This window comes from Halichoeres trimaculatus, unplaced genomic scaffold, assembly GCF_033239565.1.
Source record: "Halichoeres trimaculatus isolate MK-OKI-2021-1 unplaced genomic scaffold, fHalTri1.1 fHalTri1_scaffold_14, whole genome shotgun sequence".
NCBI classification, from domain to species: Eukaryota; Metazoa; Chordata; class Actinopteri; order Labriformes; family Labridae; genus Halichoeres; species Halichoeres trimaculatus.
This window is the reverse complement of record NW_027437192.1, coordinates 7,636,841-7,657,027: the sequence shown is the minus strand read 5'-3', so window position 1 is coordinate 7,657,027 and position 20,187 is coordinate 7,636,841. Positions and strand designations below refer to the sequence as shown.

General features: G+C 38.0%; 1 protein-coding gene across 3 annotated transcripts in view; it reads left to right on the top strand.

Moving 5' to 3' along the window:
• Window positions 1-295: 295 nt before the first annotated feature.
• The window catches only part of atp9b (ATPase phospholipid transporting 9B), a 53,657-nt gene continuing 33,765 nt past the window's right edge, over window positions 296-20,187 (top strand). For 2 of the 3 annotated variants that reach the window (XM_074686776.1, XM_074686775.1), the window contains exons 1-9: window positions 296-396; window positions 4,124-4,297; window positions 8,340-8,490; window positions 9,267-9,380; window positions 10,858-10,966; window positions 11,541-11,599; window positions 12,831-12,882; window positions 15,043-15,137; window positions 18,035-18,115. In XM_074686776.1, the coding sequence (XP_074542877.1) occupies window positions 317-396; window positions 4,124-4,297; window positions 8,340-8,490; window positions 9,267-9,380; window positions 10,858-10,966; window positions 11,541-11,599; window positions 12,831-12,882; window positions 15,043-15,137; window positions 18,035-18,115 (915 nt within the window). In that variant the 5' untranslated portion in view covers window positions 296-316. Of the gene's footprint in view, window positions 397-835; window positions 907-4,123; window positions 4,298-8,339; window positions 8,491-9,266; window positions 9,381-10,857; window positions 10,967-11,540; window positions 11,600-12,830; window positions 12,883-15,042; window positions 15,138-18,034; window positions 18,116-20,187 lie in introns of all 3 variants that reach the window. The other variant, XM_074686777.1, reaches the window with a different exon arrangement.

Genomic DNA, 20,187 nt, shown 5'->3' with positions numbered 1-20,187 from the left:
ATTTCAGTTAACTGTGCTGCCTTCGCTGACCTTTGGAAAGCATCAAATCAGACATACTTCCGGCATGCCGACACGTATTTTATATAATTTCATTTTAGAAATCCACCATGTAGAAGCTTAATTATGCGTTGTTTACCGGTATTTGGATATAATAGAAAACACAACACAAATAAAGTCCAAATTAAGCATGGTGATCGCGTTACAGCACCATTTTGATGATGTAGTCCACATTTACGAGACTTGAGTCAGCACGTGAATGCAACAAAAGTCCAAAACGTTTTTTAAGTGACGTCAGAATGTGTACTGCCCAGCCAAGATGGCTGACAGCATCCCGTTAAATCCGGTGCGGAAGAACTCGAAGAGGATCCCATATTACAACTCAGCCAGACTTTCAAGGTACGAGACGAGCTTGTATGGATGTTTCTTCGGCTACGAGCTGAGGAAACAGCCGCCTGTCTGAAATATTTTCACATCGCCGCCTTGCTTGCTACCTGAGATTCGTTTCTCTTAAAAGGGATTCTGGCTGTTAGCTTGCGTTGCTACTAGCTCTCTCAGTCTGACAGCTCCTTTGCTCATTCCTCCTTTTTACAATTGCTTGGTTTACTAACACCGTCTTCCTTTGGATTCCGTCTGATTATTAATATCTCTTGACAAACCCGGTCCAACATACTTTGTAATCTCATCGTTAGCAACAGATATCTATTCCCTACTCTGTTGTGTTCCGTCATTTCATTAAGAGTCACATGACAGCTCATCCATACTAACAAGTTCAACACATGTGATTAAGTGTTATTGCATGCTGTAGTCATCATTCACAAGCTTGTTCATTTTACAGACTGGACGGGATGAACTTTTAAAGGCTTCATTTTCAGGAATGGGAAGGAAGTGAACTAGTCCCATGAACAGGTACTTGTAGAGCTAGTTGTAGGTTTGTTACTGACTGTTTACATTATACAAATGCTTGTCATATAACTGCTAACCTGCCGAAAGTACATGTACTTTTATTAGCGTGTCTCGATGTGTCTTTACCGTCAGTCTGAGCCTAGATACATAAGAGAAGAGCCTCTGTAATCCCCTCTCTTGCTCTCAGTAATATAATTCATGTGACAGGTAATTGGGCCCTGACCTCTCTGTGTAGGTCGTACTGTTGAGTAAGCTACACGGCTGAGGGACTGAAGCCGGTAGAGCTACAATAATAAAGCTTCCCCACTAGAACAGAAGGCATTTGTTGGCAACAATACCTGCCCTGCAAGCCAGCAAACCTTTTTACAAACCAGCCCACGTCTCCATTCGTGGAAGAGTTGAGTTATTATGCAATCTGATGTGGGAGTTCCATAGCGAGAAACACTGCGGCTATTAACGTTTCTTGTTGGCAAGTCTCAATGATTGGTACACAAAGGACAACAGGAGAGAAAAGTTTCTGGTGATTCATACAGGGCACATATCCTTAAATGGAGTGGATGCAGAAGTTGAAAGCAAAAGTGTTACTAGTGGGTATAAAACCACATCCAACAAAAGAAAACGACACTTTTTGTGGGTTTGAATATTCAGTTTTTGTATTTCTTTAGTCTGCTTCTTTTATAAGAATGGATCTTGAGTCATCTACAACCTTATATATCGTCCCCTTCACCAATATCACAACCATGGTTCTTAATTTTAATCTGGTGGACTCTCCACTCAAACATCCATCACATACATCGCATGTTGAGCAGCTCTGGTCTCACTGAGAACCAGTGTGCATGCTGGACCTTAACCTCCTAACCCAGCTGATGCCAGATTTATGCTTATTCACATGTTTACAAGATGTTGTACCGAAGACCGACATCTCTGGCTGCTTGCATTCCAGAGATTCATAAATAAAGATCTTATTTTCCACAACCTGAATACACTTTCTGTTCCAGTAATCTCTTTGTAAAGAAAGTTTGAAATACAGGCTGATTAGAATTTTCAAGAATTGTATATTATGCAATTAGCTCGAAAGAAAAACTAGACTTAAAGCTACTAAAACCTTAATCCAGTCTGAGAATGAAGTTTTGTTTATCAGATTTAAAATGCTGAATTCTAAAGCTGCTTGCACTGTGAGAAAAAAATGCATTAATAGGATAATAAAAAGAATGTTCAGTGCAGTGAAAAATAGACCAATGCACACAAATTTCATCAAAATATAAATTAGCACTTGTTGTCAGCTCCACTGAGGTCTCTTTTTATTTTTTTTAAATAAACCTGTCATTTTTTAAAATCAGTCTTCCTCTTTTTAAAATTCTCGGCCTGTTTGCAGAACACACCAAAGCATACATCAGCAAAAAGTCAGCAGTTCTCAGCACCTGCAGTTATCACCTTCTCAGACTCTTGCACCATTTTTAGCAAGCAGAGTCTTTTTCTATAGGATTATATAAAACCATGCTCAAGAACATCTCTGTGCTTTGTTTTTTTTTCCAGTGTTGATTTTTTCAGACTCAACAAATTATTGATAATTGAAGCATTTTAGGGGATACATATAGGAAGTGTACTGATAACTTTGCGCTGGTTTTAAGATACCAAGGAACCTCAGATTGCAGAGCGTAGGAACCCTCCTTCCTTTATTACTATGGACACAAAACCTGGGTTGAAAACAGATTTTGGAGTTCATCTGTAAATAGAGGAGATATGACAGTGGATAGTGTGGGGAATGACAAGTGGGAACGGGCTGGATTTGAACCCAGAACACCCGCTCGAGGGTGAACTTCATGGGGCACAACCTTGGCCGCTAGACCATCAGCTTCCCAGAACTTGTCCTCAGACTCCCCCAAAACTCACCTCTAAAAGTGGCGAACGCTTGATGTTAAGCATTAATTCATATCTTCTTAAATATCCTCAGGAAATTGCTGCTTTGGTATTTGATTTCTACACACAAAAAAACAAAAAACGGAAATCTTGTGAAGTTTTTTTTTCTTATTTTCAGTAGAAAATGCCTTTTTAAACTTAATATGAGCCGTATTCACCTGACCCGTCCAGAAAAATGTCTTAATTTAAGTCATTTAGAGACAAAAATGAGGTCTTTGCTTGTAACAAGTAAAAAAATCTGCAAATGGAACAAGAGTAAAAGTTACTTGTATTAAGACATTATTCTAGTGTCAAGCAAATTTTCCGAGCATTTTTCTCTTGTTCCATTGGCAGATTTATTTTTCTTCTTACAAGTAATTCAGACCTCATTTTTGTCTTTGAATAACTTGAAACAAGACATTTTTCTGGACTGACCAGTTGAATGTGTCTCATATCAAGAATAACGAGACAAATTTTACTTCAAATAAGACAAAAAACACTTGATAAGATTTTAGTTTTTTGCAGCATACTGCAATAAACCTTATAGTGTTAATAATAACACCCACACATTTTCCAAAAAAGGTAAAATCAGACAATAAAAGCATAAAAACATTAAATGAAATGGATGAAATATTAAACAATTTGGATGAAGATCATATAATAAAAATTTACATATAAATGTGTTATGAGTTGTGACTTAAGTGTGACTGTGCAAGTCTGATCTCTTAAGTTTCAGTGAAGGAATTTTGTACTTGTTTACTATTACAGTACATTGATTCAAGACCCTTCTTTTAGTTTCAAATGCATCTTTAAGTTTATTTATTGCCTAGTTTGCTTATCTCTGTGATTTTGGGACATTTTTCCTTTTTTTTGTGTGTGTTTTGTTCATGACTAGCTTGAGTTAGACCAGTATTTAGGACCCATGTAAGTTTTCCTTTCTGGGCTGCAGACTTTGTGATTCTTTGGAGTGGCCTCATGAATAAGACATTACGTGCCTCTCCAGAGCGTTTCCTCTGTTCCTTTATAATTGTGAAAGAGGGACGTTCTTAACAGGACTCAGTGATAGGGAAACTGGGCCAACTACTCCAACTAGCTTTAATCTTTGCTTTTGGATTTTGTAAACCTGATCCAATGAAGAGCATTCTCTTAAACATTGACAAAAAACTTCAGCTCCGTAATGATCTTAGTTGGCCACACAAGCTGAGGAAGAGGAGTTCCTCATAATAGTTCATAAAACTTCATCACGTGAGTCCCACTTAACACACCTTATCATACTCTTATGTTTGGATTCATGATAAGAGACTGTCCTCTGTCCTCGCAGATACTCGATAGAAGATGAGCCCTCGAACCTGGATGAGATGCCTCTGATGATGTCGGAGGAGGGCTTCGAAAATGACGAGAGTGACTACCAGACGCTACCCCGAGCTCGAGTCCTGCAGAGACAGAGAGGCCTGGGCTGGTTCCTGTGTGGGGGGTGGAAAGTCCTCTGTGGCAGGTATGCTGCACTAACACAGCATTATTCAACCTTTTTTTTAACTGGTTCATGAAATAATGTTGGTCATCTGTGTGATGATGCTGAAGCCACTTTTGAGAAACAAAGTGAGACATCATTTGTCACTGCACACTGCTAAAAACTGAAATCTTATCAAGTGTTTTTGTCTTATTTTAAGTAAGAATTGTCTTATTTCACTTGGTATGAGTCACATTCACCTGGCCGTAGGAATGAGTACCTTTCACATTTGAAACGATACGGTACTGATGCCCGGTACCGGTACTCAGCGGTACCAATTTTCGGTACTTTTTAGTGTTTCTGTGGTAAAATTACCAATTTATTTAGTAATAAAATACATTTTTTTGACTACACATATTTATTCTTCATTAAATAACCTTGCAATGCTGTGTTCATGTTCAGCATGGAAAAGTGGCTACCCTTCCACCCCCTCACAGTCACAAGGATACATTTAGGTACCTAAACATGGTACCTTTTGATTTTACATGAACCGGTTCCCGGTACTTTTGGCAGAATTCTGTCGGTACCTATAAAAGTACCTAATTCGGTACCCATCCCTACCTGACCAGTCCAGAAAAATGTCTTGTTTCAAGTTATTTGACGATTAAAATGAGGTCTGAATTGCTTGTAAGAAGCAAAAAAAATCAGCCAAAGGAACAAGAAAAATTTGCAAGTAAATTTGATTGAAACTAGAATAATGTCTTAACACAAGTAACTTTTCTCTTGCTCCATTGGCAGATTCTTTTTGAGCTTGTTACAAGCAACTTAGACCTCAATTTTTACTTTAAACGACTTGAAACAAGACAATTTCCTGGACTGGTCAGCTGAATGTGGCTCAGATTAAGTCTAAAAAGACATTTTCTACTGAAAATAAGACAAAAACTTTTGATAAGATTTCATTTTTTCTGCACTGCATGGACATTTGAATGAAAAAAAAAATTTCTCACAGTTTTGGTCTTCAATGTTCGATTTGGAGCATTCTGTAAACTCAAAGAGCCCATTTTTTTTGGTTGAATTTTATCTGTCAAAATCCAAGAAAAACTGTGTATTGAGGAATTTCAGTAGACAAATACACAATCTCAAAGTCAGCTTGTTTTGTACCTGTAGTTTCAGTTTACTGTGCTTCCACCTGGATCTTTTTATTCGCTCTGAAAGTTGCCGTGTTTTGTCATTCTGTAAATGTGTATAATGTGTATAACGTCAGTGAATGTGCCCGTGATGATCAGTTTGGATTTCAAACGCACCGGTAGCTGTGCATGAAGTGCAAAGAGAGGATAAGGGCATGTTTTTGGTCGAGTTCCTCGATGCGCACCATCAGCCCAAAAAGATTTTCAGGTCAAACAGCACGTTGCGGTTTATCCAGCTAATGATTAATTTGACAGGTTTTGCCCTCTAAAGATGCAGCTCTCTCCGGCTACGAGACGAGTGTTTGTGTATGCATGAACGATGGAATTTAACATTTATTAACAAATGTTTGTGCAGCTCGTCTGCTCCCTCAAAGAAACATTTATTGATGCAGGAATTTCATGGTATAGTTTCACTGTTTTGTTTTTAGTGCTGCGCCTCCTGTTAACATATTGATCCCCCTCCCCATCCCCCCACTAATGAACAAATCGGATTTTTCACAGCTGACCAGTTTGATGCTTTCCAGTAATTTTATGTGTGCTTAGTGTGGGATTATAAAACACAAATAATTCACACTGAATAAGCCCTGACTGTTCAAATGGCATATTATTTGGATAGCATTCATTTGCTTAAATAATCGCTCTTATGAAAGTGGACCGGGAGTGCACAGGGACTGAGAACATGGAGGCCAACACAAACAAGACTTTTTACCAAAGTTGATTTATTTAGTTTCATGTTTTGCCAACTTGCTTAAAAAGTGGAAAAGCCAAGTCGATCAGCATGACGGTATACACCGACGCTCTCCCCTCGGTCCCCTAGAGGTGCCAGTTCAGCTCAGCATCACATCAAGCTGCTCCCATTGTAATTCACACACACACATACACACACTCACACACTACACCTCTGTTTGCATTTGATATCAGATATGGTTGATAAGCACCAATGTAGTCATTAGCAGGTTGATGGAAAGTCAAACACTTTTTAAAAAGTGAAGGATAATCTGCCGCCCATCTCCTCTCAGAACTTTTCAAACATCCCAATAAAAACATCAGTCTCAGTAAAGTGTCGCTCTTTGCTTGTTTAAGTTCACATTAGGTCAAATTAAACTGGAAACAAGGAGAAAGGTGTCTCATATTCTGATTTGATAAGAAGTTTGTCTTTAATAGGGATGTTCTGATATGAAAATTTGGGCTAACACTGGTATCCGATATTAAGATTGCTGTTATGGCTGATAACTGATATTTACTGATATCGATACTGTTTAAAAGACGTCCATGGAGAGGACGCAATCAAAAAAAGATTGTTTTGTCTTTTTTTTGGATCAAAAACAGAAAGAGAGCCATAAAAGAAGAGAGTCCACTCTTCTCAGGTAGTCTTGATGTTTATATAGTGATAGAAAACAAATTATTTTGGTCTTGAAATCTCGTTCAAGATGCTCTAAAAATGGCCAGCAGCTAATAAGTAAGTATCGGCCCACTTTTACACATCAGCTGGTATCAATATGTTAAAAAAAATAACTAACATTGGTCGATACTGATGTTGATGCTGAGATTTTGTGCATCCCTAGTCTGTATCAGTGAACCTCCTAAGGTCTGTTGTAGAGCTGCAACAAAAGACGCACGTCAAAGAAGTTTTATCAGAAGTAATTCACTCTAACGACACCAGAGGAGCTCAGAGACGATACCTGATAAAAAAAAATTAAAAAAGAGAAAAAAAAAAAAGAGCGGATCAAAGCGGTCAAATTTTGAAAAGAGCGCAGCTCAATTTTTGCTTGTTTCTGCTCATAACAAGAGTCTGATGCATGCTCAAATCAAAGCCAAAATCTATTTAAGTACAGTATCTTTGTACAAATACCAATTACCTCCCACCTGTTTGGAGTCTGAGGCTTCAATTAAAGAAATGTAAAATATGCATGGATATACTTTTGGAGTGAGCGTGGAGCAAGTATGGAGCAGAGACACAATCTTGGTTGAGCGCTGAGCGATATTGAGCAGGGACTTTAAGCACGGAGCGACAGAGGTGGGCACCTCAGGTGGCGAGGAGCGGAAATACTTGCCGCTCCACATGCTTTGAAAACCACCAGTTTTTGAATACTTTAAACCTGCTACCTCTTCAGTCGTATTATTCAGATATTTAAAAACCATCAAATCACTGTAAAGTGAAAGTTAACTTTGTGGATTGTTCAGTTTTGAAGGACTTTTCAAATTGTAATCAAAACATCGGGATAAAAAAACTAGTAGCCGTAAAAGTCTGTAAATTTAACTAACTAACTAACTAAATAACTAACTAAATAAATAAATGAAAACAGGTTTGGAGCAACTTGTATCATCATCTTTTTAGCATCTTCACACACACTGTAAGAGCTACAGGACAAGACAAATCCAGAATAAATCATCAGCAATAATCAAAGCAAAGCTATAATATTTACAACATAAGCACAAGAGGAGTTCAAAACAAATCTCTGAGCAAAGTGTAAAAAATTAAAATGTGAAAAATCTTTACTTTGTTGGCATCATTCAGAACTGTTCATTATTGAATTAAGTTAATATATATATTTTATTAAAACTAGAAAAAAGCGTAAACCTACTTAAACAGCTACAACAAAACACTCTTTATATAAGCCAGCTGGGGAATTATGTAGGGCTTTTTGTAAATAAAAATATATAAATATACAAATATAAAATGTATACATCTTCATAAAGTCATATAAAGATAAAAATCAAAGATTAAAAATTAAAATTATTATTAAAATTTTTAATTAAAAAATAAAAATAAAGTTTCTAAAGCATTTCATTAGTTTTGCAGGTTAAAAGATGATGACTATGATTGTCGGTTAGAGCCCTGAAGTTTTGACAGCAGGTGAACTGTATGTTTGTGTGTTCTCCTGTCTTTCCTCTCTCAGTTGCTGCGACTGCCTCTACCACATGTGTCGAAGAAAGAAAGAGCTGAAGGCCAGGACGGTGTGGCTCGGCTGTCCGGAGAAATGTGAAGAAAAGTTCCCCAAAAACACCATCAAAAACCAGAAGTACAACGTCTTCACCTTTGTGCCTGGGGTGAGAAACAGCAGTTTTCAGTCACCTTATGCTGCAGAATCAACAAGTGTTAGGGCTCAACAAAACATGTTGATCTTTTCAAACTTAAACAGTGTGTGAAACAATTCAGATCTGGTTGTTAAGTGTTCTGTCTTTAATCTACGACTCCGCTCTGTGGGGCATCTATCAGACTAACTTATTAAAAACCAAACGCCTCCATGATTAAGAGGCCTGCCTTCGGCCCGGGCCATAAAATGTCAACTGTCTATTAGAGACGTAGATATTCCCACAGACAGTGAGCAAAACGGCTGTTTTTCTCCCTCCACTTTGAATTATTAAATACACACAAATTGAGTTTAGCAGTGTGTGTTTCTCCCTAAAGGTCAGGAGGTTCATTAACTGTAGCGCATCGTCCATTGATCCCTTTGTCTCTGATAATCTGTGACTAGACACTAGACTCTCATTATTACGCACATTATTCAAAATCTGACCTTAGATGAATGGAATAGCAAAGGATCCCTGTTGATGGATGGTCTATTAGCAGAGCGCCCTCACTAAGTCACAGGTGGCTCTTAGAGGTGTGCAGTTTAGGGAAAGTTTGGCTTTTTATCCTCAGTCGTTTATTTTGTTGTCGGCTCAGTTCTTCTTTCACTGTTTGTTTTATCTGCAAAGCACAGAGTTGTTAAAGAATCAGCGCCATGGATGTGTTTGAATTCCTTTTGGTTAATGTAAATCAACAACATGTTTCTTATTTCACCTCAGTGAGTCCTGATTTCTTCTTTTTCTTTTCGTCTCAGGTTCTCTACCAGCAGTTCAAGTTCTTCCTCAATCTCTACTTCCTGGTGGTGGCCTGTTCCCAGTTTGTGCCGTCACTGAAGATCGGATATTTGTACACGTACTGGGCCCCTCTGGTAAATTTGCTGAATTTACTCTGCTATGTTTTTTTTTTAAGTCTTGGGGCCAGTTGTTTTAAGAATTTAATCCAGATCAAAATAATCTGGATTTGGAAACCCCATTTCTTGATATTGGTTATCCGTCTCAGTTTTATGCTGGTTTTTCAAAGCAAGATTGGATTGGATCACCCTAATCCAGATACACAGTTTTTGAGATCACCAAATCCGGATTACCAGTGATCTATATTAGGGATGCACCAATCCGATTCTGGTATTGGGTACAAAGCCCCGATCCAGCCACTCAAAGCTGGATCAGGTATCAGTTGAAAAGGATCGGTCCAAACTTGACACGAAGGCTAAACTATGATTTACTCTACAAGGTATAAAACTTCACAATCAAATAGTCATTCCTGTAAATTCTGAAACATTTTTTTAACCAAACTGCTGTTCAACATTTAAACACTCATAGTTTGAAAAAATATTAAATAAATAAATATTAACTTTAGTAATTCCATATGTACTCATTTTTGTCTTTTACTCAAAACATTACCAGTCTTATCCCACAATAGGGCGTGCAGGTTAATTTTTAACACTGGTATTGGATCAGGATCAGTATCGGTCGATACCCAAAGCCCAGGTATTGGTATCGGTATCTGGTATCAAAATAACATAAACATCCACTTCATTTTTTTTTTTATCAGCCACAAGAAATGAATAACAAATATACATTAAAAAATACAAAGTGTATATTTTGAAAACTTCTGAAAAAAATGGAAAAAAGAGACCAAATAGTTAGCAAAATAAAAAAATATATTTTTCAGGCCAGGGTTCTTCCTTATCTGTGAAGGAGAGTCCAGCATTTTAAGCTCTGCTTTTAGAACATGGATCTGAAGTTTTTCTCTGGTTTATTGCAGTTTGGTCACAGTATCTCTGCTTCTGCTCTTTCAGTTTTTCTTAGTTTTTACTTTACTGTACTGAAAGGCATCATTGGTAACCTAACTAACTTTATCTGCTCGATCAATGTGATGGTTAAACAAGTCAAGTTCAAAATACAAATCAAAGTATCGACACTAAATTGTACAAATATTGTTTTATTTGACCTATTGTAAAGTTTTACTACATTTTCTTCTTGAAATCTACCTTGAAATCCCACCAACTGTTGGGATCAGGATAATCCTGTTATTTTGGATAAAAGTGATCCAAATCCTACTAAAAAGGTTCGATCCGGATTCAAACTAGGATTGGATTATGTAATCCAATCTGATACTGAAAATCTTTCCCTTTTGAACAACCCATTTTCAGAATTTAATCCAATCCGATAACCAAAATCTGATTGGATTACCTTTGAACAACTGGCCCTTGGTGACTAAATGACATGGCTCTTTTGCTATAATTAATATTTCCAGTTCCTCTGACATTCTCCATCCTTTTGGTGGCATATTTTAGTTAAAAATCAGAGTAAAATGATCTGATTTTGCATCCTCCTGTCACTCAGGGTTTCGTGTTAGCCGTTACTGTGGTGAGAGAAGCTGTGGATGAAGTACGGCGGTACCAACGAGACAAAGACATGAACTCCCAACTCTACAGCAAGCTCACCGTGCGAGGTCAGTGAGAGAAAAAATCAGTGCTGGTAACTTCTTGCTGACTTTATGACACTACACTTGTGACAGAAGTCGTTCTTCGTGCTGTGATCTCATTGATTTTGTTTCTCAGGACTGTATGATCTGTCCCTTTGTCGAATGTGTGATGAAACCCCCATGTGTGCTATCTTTTACATCACAGAGGCAGCAGCTCTGTCACTCTGTGCTCATGTGCATGTTAACAGTTAAAAGCAGAGAAGAAGAGAAGAGGTGGCAGCAGATATTGAGGCGATATATTTGAGTGTCTTTGTTGCTGTCTGTGCTGGAGAGCAGAGGTGAAAACAGAAGGGTATTACATGATCACACAGGAGGTAATCGATCTGTTAGAAGGTGAGTGAGAAAGAGAGGAGCAGTAGCAGAAAGCAGCTTGTGGTTTGAAGAGTCAGGGTCATTTTCAAGGGCTGGAAATCAATATCCTGATTTCATTTCATAACTTTGGAAAAGGTCCCTAAAACCTCCAACATTATATAAATGTGAAGTAATAGTTTGTTTCCTGAATTAATGTGTGTTTTTTATTAAGCCGTGTTCTTCTCCTCAGGCAAAGTCCAAGTCAAGAGTTCAGATATACAAGTTGGGGACCTGATCATCGTCGAGAAGGTAACACTGAGATGTTTTCTTAAGATTTCTCTTTCCCTACAAGGTCTTCAGAGGGTTTGTTTTGGCAGATATTAACAGTTTAAATGCTTATCTATGAGGGTACAACTGTTAATATAACAGAAACAGTTTATGAGCTTATTTTTGAATAAAGAACCTGAATATTTCTGGAGCTTGTTCTAAATAAGTATACTTCCTTTTAAAGAAATGAAGGTGTCCAAAGTAGGGATGTGTACCTTTCACATTTGAAACTATATGGTACTGATGCCTGGCACCTGGCAATCGGCATCGGTACTCAGTGGTACCAAGATTTAGTACTTTTGTGAGTGTTTATGATGTATTTTAATTGCAGATATTGATTTGTTTAATAATAAAATCTCAACGGTTTTTAATTTGACTTTTACTTCTCATTATATAAACTTGCAATGTTGTGTTCATGTCCAGCGTTGAAAATCACCTACTCTTTCACTCCCTCACAGTCACAAGGATTGGCTTAGTTGCCTTAACATGGTACAGTTCGATTTTACATGAATTAATACTCAGTACTACCAATGGAATTTGGAAACAAATAGATTAGATTATTCCAACAAAGTACAGTTGTCAAGAAAATTAGAATTTTCTTTCCTCAAACCTTCACTGGACTTTGATTTGACTCTGTGGACGGTTATAAGACTGCTGAGAAAGTTGTGTGTGCGCATGCTCTGAAGAAGTTCTTTTTGTTGTAAGAATAAATTAAGGTTGGAAAATATTGATGAATCTCAGATTTGAGCTTTAGATGTTTGTACACACTGTGAATGAGGCCCAATGTCTTCACACAATTCTGCAGTTTGGCTAATTTAAAGGGGTATTTTGAGTTTACTGAATTGGTTATTGTGCAATCATCACAATTAAGTGTTCTCCATACAGCAGGAAAGAGTCAATTTAAGTTTCGGTTTCTTTCTGACTGAATTCACTCAGTAACCCGTGTACAGCTTTGACTGTGAAACTGAGAATACACTTTGGATACCTGAAACTCTCACTCACCTGTTAAACATGGGATGTTGGGTTTCACCTCAGTCAAAATGAAACCTGCTGCTAATAGAGAGTGGCCAACTTAATACAGTTTCTCCTTCACCCTCTGGTTAAGGTTTTGACCTTGTTCAATTATTCAGGATGATTCAAAGTGCTTTTGCGACAGCGCTCATCAACATGTCACTGTTTCAATTGTTGTTTTTATCTTTCTGTTTTATTGTAGAATCAAAGGATTCCTGCAGACATGATATTCCTGAGAACATCAGAGAAAACAGGTGAGCTGGTTAGTGTTCCTGTGACTTTATCAGAGCTGCAGAGACGTAATAAACATAAAAACATAATGAAAGAGCCAGACCTACAGTTGAACTTTATTTGCCCTGTGGCACTTTACACAAACTATGTCAAGATCATTTAGGTGAGAAATGTGACTTTTCCCGCTCCCCCAGTCCCTCGACATCATCCAATTGATGCGGCGTGTGATTTATATGATTTATGCCACATTCTTGTCGTGACTGATGATACAAATTCCAATTAATCAATGAGGTGCATCAGATCTGGCTCTGTTCTGAGGGGCATCAGGAGGAAATGTTCAGAGGACATCATTTCCATCAATCTCTGATGTGCCAATATGCTTGGCAGGGATTTGTAGATGTCTTAATGCCTTCTACATACACACACACACACATACACATGCACACCTTTGTCTTTACTTTGTCTTTTACCCTCTCTTACACACACACACACATCTCAGAGGTGTCCGTGCCATGGCAGCAGAAGGAAAGCATGAATCATCCTCCTTGTGTAATGTTTTCCATCATAGTTAACCCTCCAGGGATGGTTTAGAGCTGCCCTCTACCCTCTCTGTCAAAGGCTTGCTCTCATCCATCAGTTTCATATGTAATATTACCCTGGATCAATACAGGTCACCACTGCTCAACGTTTATCGGACCTCACTGTGGTCACAGCAGCCACATCATGCTCCAGGCTCATTTACAGTACAGTTTAGTGCATTGTTGATACGGCACTGTAATGTGCTCTAGTTTATCACAGTCTCCTAATTTTAAACACTGACTGAGTTTACATCAAATAAGCATTTTTATCTGTGTTAACTTAAAAAAAACAGTCGAGTGTTTTTGGTAAAATTTTCTTCAAACCTGTAAATCTTAAAACATTTAATAGTATTTTTCATCAGTATATGTATTAAATCAAGCCAAATCAGCAGTTATTTTCATGACTTTGTGCCGCATTAATGAAACTAAGATATTTTTGTGTTTACATATAGTGACCTTGCACCTTTCAGAGAGCAAAAAAAACATGTTTCCTAAACAAATTTGATTTTTTTTTCAGCTATGAAGAGCACTCAGAGATTTGCTTTGACAGCCGCACTCAGTCTGGTGTAACTTGTTGTTTCTAATGGCTAACAAATTCTGATGTCAGTTATAGTTATCATTTTTATTCCAATAAAAATAATAATAATAATAATAATAATATTAATTTTGTAAAGCGCTTTTTAAAATTTAAAGACAAAGAACAAAATAATGTTACACATTGATAAATTAGAATTAGATTGTTTCCTAACTGAAGAATTTTCGTCCAGCTAGTTAGCTAGCATTTCAACATGTCCTGTAATCATGCCATGTGTAAAAAGTTTCCACTATTTAATGTAATTTAGTTTTGAATAAAAAAGTAATAATAATAATAATAATAATAATAATAATAATAATAATAATTATTATTATTATTATTATTATTATTATTATCAATATTATTATTATTATTATTATTACTATAAAATTGTTAATTTTAGAAAATGTCAGAAACGACAAACTTAAGCAAATTTGGCTATTGTTAACTTTTAGCCTCTGTGATGTTATATTATGATGGTGACATATTTTCCATGTGACAATTTACAGTGTTGGGTAACTACAGCATCTGTGTAAGATGTGGGAATAAGCATGGAGTGCAAAGAGCTGCAGTTCCTCAACTGTCCACTCGGGACTTTCCCCAAAAACCAAAATATCCCCATTAGGTGTCATGCAAAAATGCAAAATCAAGAAAAGTGTTGGTTTGGAACAAGTTTTGGATATCAATCTCATTTATTTGTTTTTACACACTGTGCAGGATGTTATTTTGTTACACTACAACCATTAAGATAAAATACAGGGTGAGAGTTGTACATTAAAGTAATTAAGGGCAGAGCTGACTTGATGGACGGGTTGGTGTGTTGTTTTCTTTTCTGCTCCACCTCTTTGTCTTCATCGATCAAAAGAAAGTTGAGTCATCACTTCCAGCATGGTATCCTGTATTCTTAGACTTCAGGCCTCTCTATGTAGGAAGTCAGAGAGATAAAAACACACTGTTCACAGCACAGTGACAGTACCTCATTCAACACACACCATAACTGTACTAATAATATCGTTATTTCCTTTTTTCAGGTGCATGTTTCATCAGAACAGATCAGCTGGATGGAGAGACAGACTGGAAACTGAAGGTTGCTGTTGGCTGCACACAGAGACTACCAGCAGTGGGGGTATGAAAACATTACAAAGGAGTTTATCTAGTATTTGTGACTTAGTTTATTACTATTATCACCAATGGGGACAGTCTGACCCTGACAGCAGCTTTCTATAGCTGAGTGTGATCCTCCTTTTGTTTCTATTTAATGTAATAAGAAAATAAAAGTTTCTGCAGTCGGTTGACAATTGCACTTCAGCATCCATATTAAGTTTCTAAAGAAGTGATGATAAGAAGAGTTTCCTTAATCCACTGTGTTTGCTCTCAGACCCCGAATAAATCCGGTTTGTTTGGACACATCTTCTGCGTTTAACGGCCACATTGATTTCTCTGAATGCATCATTCGACAGAGTGTTATTTAGTCAAATGCTGCAGCAACTCTACTCTCCAGTGGGGGTTCAGTAAAACAATCTCCCTGCTCCTCTCTAACCGCTCTGCCCGTGTTCTCTCCAGGAGAACACTATCTGAGCATGACTGAGGGTTGCCTGGCTGCTGCAGAGGCCGTCTGCCTGAATAATTTAATATTTACAATCAATTTTGTTCCACTTGGGGTGAAAAAGAGGCCTGGAGTTTGGTACTTGACAGGCTGAAAGCTGCAGTCTCAATTGTTGGGACAAAGAGAGAAATGGATGATTGAGGGCTCGGGATTTATAATTGGAACTTTTTTTTACAGTAATGAAATCAGGTTCCTCATGTTTATTTCTGCTCATTTAATAATACATTTCATTTGATAAGTCTGTCAGAGTTTTATCCCTTTCTGACCCTCTTAGAGGTATCACACCAATGACGCTGTTTTATTTCCCCCTCTAAGTCACATGACCAGCTGCACGGAACTCTTAGTCTGTGACATCATCACCAACTGCTGCCCTCTCATGGATAAAATTGACAGAAGTATTACAAACAACTCCTCATAGATGCCACAATTTTGACCACATGTCTCCGTAAATGAGATATTTTTGTTATAAAATTTATCAGGAATCCATCCAGTTCATTTTCAAAGCTGTATGACTTTTACTTTTTTGCCCAGAGGCCCAAATGCGACAGCTTGCTTAGAGATGGATTCTGCTGTCCCATTCATTCTAATGGTGGGAGCTGAGAGGGCTTCTCTGGGGTTCACCGACTTTGAGGGCTCGTCATTTGAAAACCGTTTCCAAAATAACAAAATCCTGGACAAAGCAGGGTCCACTCTATCTTCTCAGCGAATTTCAAGTCGATATCACTTACAACTTTGGACTGGTTAAATATTGTTTAAGGCCCAAAAATGTGGTAAAATTTAATTTTGAAAGGCAAATTGCTGGCTCCCTGTTCAATATATGTCAGTGGTGTTAGTGTATAATTTTGTGTCTCAATGAGACAAACATTTGGACGTTGGTTTGATCTCTGTACAACATTCCTACTGCCATTGAGAGCCATTTTAGTGTGCCTAGGTGGCGCTAGAGAGGAAATTATGGGATGTTGAATACAGAACTTAATGGCGATTGTGAGGGATGTGCCAATTTTGGTGAGTTTTTGAGCACGTTAAGGGGGTCAAATTAGAGCTCAATGACCAGAGGGAACAAGAAGAAGAAGAAGCAAGAAACAGAGCCAAAACAATAGTGTCCTCTCCCCTTGGACAAAGACCCTAAAAATGCCTGATAAGCTGTAAAAGCATTGATTTTGAACAGGAAGTAGACATTGCCAGTGCACAAGGAACAAAAACAAAAATGCTGTTCCTGGGAACAGGCCCCAATATTCTTCTTGTGTCGTTTTCCTCTTCAATCTCAAAGAAAAAACAGGTTCCTAAAGAAGTTTGCCTTTATCGCCTTCTAAAACAAGACAAGTGTACAGTCAAAACAACATCCAGGCTGTAACTTAGAGCTCCTGTGAGGCAGTTTGGTCACTATTGCTGTCTCATTACCTCCACCAAAGAGGTTATGTTGTGGGAAGATTGTCTGTTTGTCCGGATCTTGATGAAATTTTTGGGAAATGTTCTAAATGAGATAAGAAGGTAGTGACTAAATTTGGAGGTGATCCGGATCACTGTCTGGATCCAGGATTTTTTCAAAGGATTCTTTATCATTGTGAGATAGGGCTGTTTTTACCATATGTGTATATAACTCCAGGATAAATGGTCGGATTGCTTTGAAAAACAACACAAGACAAAGTCACCGTAATTTCTGACAGATGTAAAAGTATGATCCAGATCCTGGTAATATTCTGGATACTAAGACCCGGAATGTGAAAAATGTACTGGGTCATCATAATTTTCAACACTGTCAGGTAACAAATTATTGTACAAACCTGCAACTAACACCAAATTGTAGCAGACAGTCTGCTGAAAGGGAGTATAACATTAAAGTAGGACATAAGTGTTGGTGGCAATCACAGTATGCTTGGTGGAGGTCTTTTCTAGTTGCTTATTTTTTGTGTACACATGCAAGACGGGTCCTCTGATAAATTAATTTAACAGCTAGACAGAGAACAGAATCTTTTCTGTGAAAAATGTCAAACAAATTCTGTTTCTGAAGCGAGCTGTGACTCTTGTCTGACACCTGCCTCATGGCAGTGCTAACTTGTATATAAAAAAGCTAAATCCAAAATATTACTCCTGGCTCTGATGCCCTTTTTTTGCTGTTTTATGTCACAGAGAGTCTCCAGTATTAATTAAAGTTAGATTCATCAACATCCAAAAAATCCTTACAGGAGTTTTAAAGATAGAATATTTGAGCTCTGTTGCTTTAAATGCAGTTTGGTGCTGCATAAGTAAGTTACAAGTTGAAACCTTCAAAATGAAATGATGTTAAACGTATAATGTACAATAAATGTAGAAGAATCTAACTGCTGTAATTGAGTTAAATCAGCCTGAGTTTGCCTTCTAGATGGATTAATGTATGCTGAATGGTTTACATTCCCTCTTTTTTTCTCTGTTTCTAGGATCTCTTCTCCATCAGCGCCTACGTTTACGCCCAGAAGCCTCAGCTGGACATCCACAGTTTTGAGGGAAACTTCACCCGGGTACAGTAGCTCGTTGACATATTTATAAGCTGTTAAATAAATCTCAAACACCTGCTGATTTTCCTCTATAGCAGCTGGATTGACATAAAAGATGTGTATCACTGCAGTGTGTTGACAAGCGGCAACAATGAGAGCTTGTGTGTCCATCCGGGCCTGTTGTTATCTCCAGCAGGCGTACCTCTTACATCACAGGCAGGTTCTCGCTGCTCCAGCTCCATCCATCCCGTCTTGGTTGTTGCTCAGTGATTTTTTTTTTCTTTTTTTTTTTTTTTTTTTTTTTATTAATAGCAGATTAGCGCAGCCCCCACAGAGAGGAGAGCTCCGGTACAAAGGGAGGCTTTGTGGCCCGTCTTCACTCTTGGCCACACACCAGGCTTAGTGAGGGAGCACTTCCTCTGCTCATTCATCCTCCGCGGCCTTCCTTTGCATAGCGTGTGCTTTTAGTCCGAGCAGGATGGGAAAAAAATGGGTTCCCACAGATCCGCAGCAAATGAACTTACCTATTTATGAGCGTTTTTTTTTTCCTTCCCTCAAGACGGATATGGTGGCTTTGTTTCTGCGCTCCTCACGGAGACTCTCTGCAGTTATGAACACCGATAGTTTGGTGCCAATGTCAGCGCGGTCAAGCTTTCCGCAATCTGCCATTTATTTTTCATGCACCTCTTCCCATGTTTGAGTGGATTGACAGGATGTGGCTGCTTAGGTATCATAATTATCATATCAGAGAGGCAATTTGAGCCGAAACTGGAGCCTCGACTCTGCACTCCTGACTCGAGCCGTTTTCAGCTTTGCTCTTTATTTAAGAGAGGGGTAAAACGGGCAGGCTGAAACAAGAGGCTCTCCAGGGGCTTATTTATCTCTGAAATCTCATCTATGTGCACTCTCTATACTGTTCTTTAAAAAGGAGCCTCTATCGCCATGCCAAATCTGGAGAAAGTATTGATGAAGGGGCTACTGTATTGCTACAGTCTGCACTACTGTGTCAGGTGCTTGTGAGAATTAATCGCACAGCAGAGCTCGGCCAATCAGGTCAGGCTGTGTTCACTCAGACAAGCTCATGTTCCTCGGCTGTGTTCAGTGGAAATCTTTGTTTTCAGGGGAATTTCAGCCCTAAACAAAGGAAATAAATAAACTGTGATTTTACTTCTCAGTGTTTTTGCCAAATAGGGTTAAAAACTACATTAAACTCAATCATACTATGAGAAGACTGCTGAATGTGACTCAAGAAAACAGCATAACTTGTACACACTTATTAAGCATCTGCATCCAGAAATATGAAACACTTAATCTCTGAATTTTGATAAAAATGAAATTTAAAAGCTGCTTTAAAGCTCCTGTGTTAGACTAAGCAACTACTATCATCCCCTTGCTTATCTTCTCTTGAATATGTAGAAGGAGCTTAATCTGGCTATCAAGTCTCACAGCTCATTCACTCTTACCCTTTGCTCATAAAAATGTTCCTTCTGGAGTAAGCTTTACCTCAATATGTCTGACACCTACCCCCCAGCCATAATTTAAAGCTGAAAAAACACAGACATAAAACTTATTAACTTTGTCAGCGTTGGTCTTGATTAATTTTGTAGGGCAAAAAAAACCATTAGGTTTATTTTTTCTCAGTTTTGTAATAACAAAAAAAATCTTCAGAGGAGCTCTAAGTTACATGTCAATTGTTCAGAATCAGAAAGTGTTTGTCATTGTATGAATGTTTAAGCATCTCAAGTGATGCATTCACAGGCATAGACACATGAATAACAGGACACACAAGACGTACAGTCAAACTAGGGATGCACTGACCTGGAAATTTTGTAATATCGGTAAGAAAACAAAACCAACAACGATGAGATGATGTGTCGAGGTAGTTCAGAGAGAAAGAGCAGCGTGATCGTGAGAAAAGACGGATCATGGAGAGGATCAAAGGATGTAGTGCCTGGGATGAACGCGATCAAAAAATTATGTTTTGTTTGTTTTTTGGATCAAAAACAGGAAGAGAGACGCTAAAGAAGAGAGTCCACTTTTCTTAGGTAGTTTTGGTGTTTACATAGTCATAGAAAACAATATTATTTGGGTCTTGA